A 7,434-nucleotide genomic window follows, 5' to 3' on the forward strand; every position below is an offset into this window, starting at 1 on the left:
TTAACACCTTAAAAAATTCAGAATATTAAAAATATTTTTATTTCTTTTAATATATCCTTAAATATAAAATAATTTATCATGTTAAAACTATCATGTTAAATATTTCAAAAATCAGAATAAGAATAAAATTGCATTCACTTTTGATACAAAAAACTAGAATGAAAGGTAGAAAATATAGGATAGAACTAAATTTTATAAGCAAATATAAATTTATTTATTAAATATTATAAAATGTTTATTTTAGAATTATTTTAAACTTATAAAATAGTATTTGTGTATTTGAGAAAATATCTAATGTTTTAGTAAAAAAATAAATTATTTGATATTGTCATTGATAATAAATTTTAATGAATACTTAATAAGAATACTTAATTTACTGTATGTATTAATATTTAAATATATATATCTATAGTCTTTATGCTATCATTACATTATCATTATGCTGCACTAGATAAAAATAAATGCAAATGTTAATAGCCTACTAAGTGTAATCTCTTTTGGTAATTTTTGCGCAAGGAATAGTCTTTTCTATTCTTATAATTATATAATACGTTTTTCAAAATATGTCAAATAATTAAAATGTCTCGTGAATGTCCTAATTAGCACTCAGTGCAAAAAAACAAAAAAAATATTTTTCGATCCAATATTTTATGTAATTACTTAATATTATGTTCGCATTTGCTCGTTACATTTCAATTTTAAGGCTGCATTTTCTTGCTTCAAAAATTCAAGCTCTTCTAATTTATTTTGTAAATTCTCATTTCGCATTCGCAGAGTCATCAACTCCTGGTGTAATTGTTCATTCTCGTCAATCAACGCTCTCACTCTAGCAGAATCTTTGCTAGGATGCATTTCTTTGATTAAATCATCTGTTTGGTTTAAAATATTTTTTATTAAAGTAGCTTGGGAGTTTATATGTAGGTCCTGCATAGCTCGTAGAATTTTTGTGCTCTCTTGCTTGGTATATGTGCTTATTAATTCTTTGATAGCGGTAAGTAAAACGACTGGATCCTGATCTTGTATTTTAAAACCTGATTTCCTTGATTTATCGATTAATTTTTCCTTCTCTTTAGAATTATGAGAACCCGCTTCTTTGGAAGAATCTGAAGAAGGACGGCTATTCTCCTTACTGGAAGTATCCGAGGAATTATTATTAGAAGAATCTAGGGAACGTTTATTTTCTTTAATGGGAGTATTTGTCGAATGAGTTATTTCTTTATGTGATCCTGAACGTCGTTTACAATCTTTGTTTATAGTTATCTTATTTTCAGATGTCTTAGGATACTTTATCTCTTGAAGTTTTAGTTTATGTTCTCTGCTGACACTTTGCTGATTATCACTCATTTTTACTTTCATATCTATAAATTTCCTTTTCTCTGTGATCTTTTCAGTTTTTTCGAATGTTTTAACAGAATGTTTTTTCACATTTTGATCAGATTGTTTTTTGGAATTTTTCAAGGAAGGCTCCTTATTATCTATGATTTTTATGTCAGACGTACTTGGAACTGTTATCATATAATATTCCTTTTGCGAACGTATAACATTATCTCTCTCATCTTGTTCCAAAAAAGATGGTAAAGGAGATGAAGTAGCATGCCTAGTAGTTACATGGCGATCCACTTGTTGCAGTGATATCTGTTTCGATTCTTTTGGTATTAATTCTAACTCCTCTAAGAAGGAATCATTCATTTTGTATATCCGTAGATGTATGTAAATATCCAATTTGACTACAGCAAGCAATACCACAGTAACTATAACAAAAGGTATTTATAAAATATTAATGATATATTTTTCATATCTAGAGAATAAAAAGTTTTCTAATGCAATTTAACATTAATAGTAAAAAAATTCTATTGTTATTATCAAATATAACCAAAGTATAATCAAATAATATTTAACAGATTACTAACAGTAAGTCTAATAAATAGACATCTATAAATTTACGACGCAACAGTTAATGAGAACCGGAATTGAATATAGCAAACGTCACACTAACCTTGTCGTGTTGCCAACGCGATTCAAATGCGAGAAATATATATCAGTTGCAGTTAGGTTTGACCAGCTGATCGTAGTAAGCGGCAAATACTGTGTTTATAATTATACACTGAATATAGTAACTTTACACCATAGAAGTTAAAATCACATCGAATTTCCTATATACCAGAGAAAAATGTGGAAGAATTTGACGAATAATCAATTCGGTTCTTTTCCACTTTATCGCGCATTCTCATTAATCAAAAAAGTATATATAACTATGATAGCGATACACAGTAACCACATTTACATTGCTGATATATTACTTTTAATTATGTCTGTACGACATTCATAAATTACAGATTAAAATAAGTATATAACAATAGTTATATACTTACCCGATAACAATAGTTTTGTTTTATATTCGTTTTATTTTTTATGTTATCAATCGAGCACATATGTATAAACTAAATAAAATAGTAAATAGTAAATTTTATATATAATAAATGTTAATATAAACAAGTTATTTTTTAGTCACAACATACAAAATGTCTCAAAATTTTGGAAACAAATAAAAAGATATTTTTATTTATGAGACTCTGACTTCTTTTGGCTTTTTGGCTGTATTATTAATTTAAAGTATGTCTGAAAGAATTGAAAATCTCAATGATTATACTATGTAAAAAATATCGAAAAACATATAGTAATTTTTTTTTCAATAAGCCTTTTTTACTGATAATTAAATTAACTGCTAATACTATATCACAGTAACACGGATTTATTTTAAAAATTGCATATCATTAATAGGGCCATACATTTCAAGAATATATCTACATGGGTTTTTTACGTATATGATGTTTATACGAAATCTTTTTCATGTAGACAATGCAAACATGTAAATTATTGTAAATTGAACAATATAGAATACAATACAAAAAAAAATTAAATAATTAAGTTTCAAAATTGTTAATATTTCTAATTTTAGTGTATTGATAACAAAAACATATTAAAAATTTATGTAATTTATATAGCCAAAAGAGTTAGTAGAAAGATACTATACATTATTTGATGTGTACTTTATTTGAATCTTATTTGTTCTATTTACTTCATATCACACTAGATTTAATGCTTAATACGTAACCATTTTGATTCGCGTATTAAACAAACATTTAAATAAAATAAGAAGAAATAAAAAAGTCACGTGTTATAGCTTATTCATCTTCATTGTATAACATTGAGAAAGATCGGTATTAATAAATCACATAATAAGTACGTAGTTAACGCGTTTGTGAACAGTACTTAAGACAGAGTAACAGCAAAGTAGTATCAGCTGTAATTTCTAACCAGCAACATGAATAGCGTTTTCGTTTTAACTTTAAGCGTGTTGTTCTTTACATTACCACATGAAAGTACGAGTGGATTCTTGAATGTATATCCGAAATTAAAACAGTTTTGGTTTTATGAGAAACAGGATGCTGGTACGCCTCTTTTTTTGACACCTTTGATAGAAAATGGAAAAATTGAAGAAGCACGAACGAAAGCTGTTGTTCAACATAAAGAGATGGGTGATATTAGTAGTTACTCGGGTTATCTTACGGTTAACAAAAAATACAATTCTAATCTTTTCTTCTGGTTTTTCCCAGCCATGGTAAGAATGATCAGTAACATAAATAACCTAACACTTGATGTGTGTGTGTGTGTGTGTAATTTAATTGCTATGAGAAATTTTCTGAATTGATTTTACATATGACAAAAGTTTTTTTTGAAGTTAATTCTTGAAACATTAAAAATTATAATGAATACATTATTTCGTGATTTCATATTATTTCATTGTAAATTGATTTGTAATTAATAAATTTATTATAAGTGTGTTTGTAACTGTAATTGTTAAATTAAGGTTAAAATTAAAAAATAATTTTTATTTGTATACCATAGCATAATCCAAAAACTGCGCCAGTAGTTTTATGGTTGCAAGGTGGTCCAGGAGCAACTTCTCTGTTTGGACTTTTTATGGAAAATGGTCCGTTTACAGTAACTTCTAATAAAACTTTAACAATGCGAAAATACTCATGGAATATTGCACATAACTTAATATACATTGATAACCCAGTTGGTACTGGCTACAGTTTTACCGATGATGAAAGAGGATATGTTACGAATGAAACACAAGTAGGAAGGGACCTCCATACTGCTCTTGTACAGTTCTTTTTATTATTCCCAGAATTACAAAATAATGATTTCTTTGTTACTGGTGAATCATATGCTGGAAAATATGTGCCTGCATTATCTCATGCCATTAAAGATTATAATATTAAAGCGGAGACAAAAATCAATTTAAAAGGCCTAGCCATTGGTAATGGATTATGTGATCCAGAAAATCAATTATTATATGGTGATTATTTGTATCAACTTGGGTTAATAGATGAAAATGGAAAAGCTCAATTTCATATGTATGAAGAAAAGGGTCGCAATTTTATTAAAGAAAAGAAGTATGTCGAAGCTTTTGAAGTTTTCGATATACTCCTTAATAATGATTTAACCAGCACTCTATCCCTATTTCACAATTTGACTGGTTTCGATTATTATATGAACTATTTATTTGTAAAAAAAAATGATGATTCTGATTCGATGTCTGACTGGATTCAAAAAGTTGACGTTAGACGTGCTATACATGTGGGTAATAGCACTTTTCATGTTGAAACTAAAATCGTTGAGGAACATTTGAAAGGAGATGTCATGCAATCTGTAGTATTTTTCTTGACGGATCTTTTACAACACTATAAAGTGCTCATTTACAATGGACAATTAGATATTATTGCAGCATACCCACTCACGGAAAATTACTTAAAACATTTGCAATGGTCTGGAGCAGAGAAATATGTGAAAGCACCGAGAAAAATATGGATGGTTGGAAATGATTTAGCGGGATACACGAAAACGGTTGACAATTTAACAGAAGTTCTCGTACGAAATGCAGGTCACATGGTTCCTAAGGATCAACCAAAATGGGCATTAGATCTCATTACACGTTTCACACATAACAAAAATTTCTAAATACTTAAATGGATTATTATATTAAATAAGTGATAAAAGCTTTGGATTTTCTGTCCAAAGAATTTCTATTGTGTTATATATACTCAATAATATAAGGCAATGTGCCAATACTTTAAATGCTATGCTATAAAAACTTAGTCATGATAACAATAAATACTTTAATAATAATATAATTATAATTCTGTAATAGAAAAATTAATAAATTTATTATAAGTAGAAAGTACATAAATTTTCCTATTAATGTAGGACTATGTATAAATGATTTGAAATTATATTTACATTGTATAAGCAATAAATATATACTTGTATATAATAACATTAAGAGAACAGTAATGCCTCATGCCAAGTTCATACTCATGTATAAATATAAATATATTATGCAATTTATTCATATTTATCTTTTCTTCATAAATTTAGTCATTTTAATATTCATTTTAATAAAACATGAGAGATATAGTAAAAGAGAATTTATCATTGGTTTAATTATTTGTTATATACATATTATACTTAATATGGAAAAATAGTCACATGAATAAAATTTCGTTTACTTAAAAAATCAAATTTCATATGGAAAAAGACTTGTCCGAGTCGAGTAATATTTCTTAAATTTTCTATTATGACACATTTTGGCACATTTCTATCTTGTAAATTCATTTTATTAAATTTAATCTAAATATGGTAATAAGAATTGATCTACTATAGAAATATTTTTATGCCATTCAGAATGATGAATTCCAGGGACAGTTACGATTTCTAGCTTACTTTGTTTATCTAATGTTTTCAATCCAATCGCATCATCTTTATAAATAGATCTATCACGCATATCTATCACAGTATTATTATTATCATAATATCCAAAATGACTACTTTGCCATGGAGTGATAACTCCATCATCTGGGCCTCCAATAAGTATCATACGTTTCAATTTGGTTAGACCTGTTTTATAATCAGAATTATTGAAAAGATTGATTTCATTGTTCACAAATGGTAGAAATTTGCTATATTTATAATATAATTCCTAAAAAAGAAAAACAATATTAGAATGTATAATAATGTATATAAATATATGTAAAATATAAAGTATAGCAACCTGATGGTGAGGATCATTCCAGTAATTTCCGATACTGGTATGTTGCCCAAGTCGCGAATAAAAAAGTTCATAAGCAGTTTCACAGACTAGATCTGGGAAAATCAAATGCAGGAAACGTGCTGAAATCAAAATTTTATAATTATAATGAAATTCTCGTTTTCTTTTTTATCTGAATACTATTATTTTACATACTTCCATATTGTCCCGCCTGCGGTGAGCTCAAGGAAATAAAATTTCTGACATTATGCATGGGAAATCTTTGTAATATGGCTCTAGCTAATAAACCACCCTGACTGTAACCTATTAAATTAATTCCTTCAGGAAATGCAGCACTTATAGAAAGTACATCCATGCCTATTTCCTCTACCTGTTGCCACATTGGTTCCAAACTACTCCAACCTGCAAATCTGACAGTGTTATAGATTGGAGTATCAGGATGCATCTGTGAAGATATAAATCAAATAGAAAAATTAGACTTCTACTAATTTATATACTGTAATTTATATACAAAATTCTTTTAAACATTAATATAAAAAATAACGTTTTATACAATTATAATGTACAAAATTGTATAAAACATTTGGGAAATGATAATAATTTAATATATATAATAAAATTTCTTTATCTGTGCAAATAATAATACAATAAAGTATAATAAAGTATAATGTATTCATACAATAAAAATAAATAATTCATCATGGAAGAAAAGTGTAAAGTTGCGACGAAAAATGCATAATGAAACAATGATGTTGCAACGTCCTTTTTAACAGGTCCTTTTGTTCTATTGCCATCCTACCTCCTGAATTCTGTTACTAATGAGTTCCATGCTATCGCTTCCAGTGAGAACTCCGTGAATAATGACCACAGCATGATATTGTTTTGCTTCATTATACAATAATAAATAAACTAAAAATAGAAAAATATGTATCACAGAATATCTATTCATTTTTTGATGCTGCACAAGCCTGACCTCTAACTGACTAATTTTAAGTTGTATTTCTTACAGCGCTACGGTGAAAAGATGAAATTGAATGTTCTCAAATAGCGTTAAGAGATAAAAAGGTAATTCAACATTACCAATAAATGATATTGATGATAGTTTTTGAATGTTTTTTTAAACATTTCTCTAACATTTCTAAAGGCATTGCCTCTAAGAAAAATTTACACACATATATTTCTTCAAGTAAATATGACTTATATTATTTTGCACAAGATATTTTATTATTAAAAAAATATGTAAAATCTATATATTATTTTAAACTAAAATTAGTTAGAGTTTGATTTTAATTATTGATTTATTAATTATTATTTATGTA

At 27.1% G+C, this 7,434-nt stretch overlaps 3 protein-coding genes across 5 annotated transcripts; 1 reads left to right on the forward strand and 2 right to left on the reverse strand.

Annotated features, from left to right (window-relative positions):
• Nucleotides 1-190: 190 nt before the first annotated feature.
• Nucleotides 191-2,471, reverse strand: LOC105422846 (uncharacterized). 2 transcript variants are annotated; one of them, XM_011632386.3, is made up of 2 exons: nt 1,997-2,471; nt 191-1,751 (listed from the first exon to the last, which is right to left on the reverse strand). In XM_011632386.3, the coding sequence occupies exon 2, from the start codon at nt 1,687-1,689 to the stop codon at nt 667-669; it is 1,023 nt and encodes a 340-aa protein (XP_011630688.2). In that variant the 5' UTR covers nt 1,690-1,751; nt 1,997-2,471; the 3' UTR covers nt 191-666. The 2 variants fall into 2 exon arrangements, with proteins under 2 accessions (XP_011630688.2, XP_011630687.2); XM_011632385.3 differs by having other exon boundaries at nt 1,911-1,997.
• Nucleotides 2,472-3,099: 628 nt separating this feature from the next.
• Nucleotides 3,100-5,344, forward strand: LOC105422845 (venom serine carboxypeptidase). Its single transcript, XM_011632384.3, has 2 exons — nt 3,100-3,622; nt 3,910-5,344. The coding sequence occupies exons 1-2, from the start codon at nt 3,326-3,328 to the stop codon at nt 5,026-5,028; spliced, it is 1,416 nt and encodes a 471-aa protein (XP_011630686.2). The 5' UTR covers nt 3,100-3,325; the 3' UTR covers nt 5,029-5,344.
• Nucleotides 5,208-7,105, reverse strand: Ppt2 (palmitoyl-protein thioesterase 2). 2 transcript variants are annotated; one of them, XM_011632383.2, is made up of 4 exons: nt 6,915-7,105; nt 6,311-6,560; nt 6,119-6,237; nt 5,208-6,046 (listed from the first exon to the last, which is right to left on the reverse strand). In XM_011632383.2, exons 1-4 carry the CDS (start codon nt 7,062-7,064, stop codon nt 5,693-5,695), a joined length of 873 nt encoding a protein of 290 aa, XP_011630685.2. In that variant the 5' UTR covers nt 7,065-7,105; the 3' UTR covers nt 5,208-5,692. The 2 variants fall into 2 exon arrangements, with proteins under 2 accessions (XP_011630685.2, XP_025073048.2); XM_025217263.2 differs by having other exon boundaries at nt 6,795-6,936.
• Between the last annotated feature and the right edge of the window lie 329 nt (nt 7,106-7,434).

Source organism: Pogonomyrmex barbatus, unplaced genomic scaffold (assembly GCF_055798465.1).
Source record: "Pogonomyrmex barbatus isolate J1 unplaced genomic scaffold, ASM5579846v1 scaffold6, whole genome shotgun sequence".
Classification (NCBI taxonomy): domain Eukaryota; kingdom Metazoa; phylum Arthropoda; class Insecta; order Hymenoptera; family Formicidae; genus Pogonomyrmex; species Pogonomyrmex barbatus.

Bases quoted from the DNA above. Each gene is read 5' to 3' on its own strand.
- Ppt2 (XM_011632383.2), bottom strand. From the start codon at position 7,064: ATGAATAGATATTCTGTGATACATATTTTTCTATTTTTAGTTTATTTA. The intron at 6,238-6,310 runs GTATGTAAAATA...TTTTGATTTCAG, and splicing joins GCAGGCGGGACAATATGGAA to CACGTTTCCTGCATTTGATT. The intron at 6,047-6,118 runs GTTGCTATACTT...TTTCTTTTTTAG, and splicing joins GGAATGATCCTCACCATCAG to GAATTATATTATAAATATAG.
- LOC105422846 (XM_011632386.3), bottom strand. From the start codon at position 1,689: ATGAATGATTCCTTCTTAGAGGAGTTAGAATTAATACCAAAAGAATCG.
- LOC105422845 (XM_011632384.3), top strand. From the start codon at position 3,326: ATGAATAGCGTTTTCGTTTTAACTTTAAGCGTGTTGTTCTTTACATTA. The intron at 3,623-3,909 runs GTAAGAATGATC...TGTATACCATAG, and splicing joins TCTGGTTTTTCCCAGCCATG to CATAATCCAAAAACTGCGCC.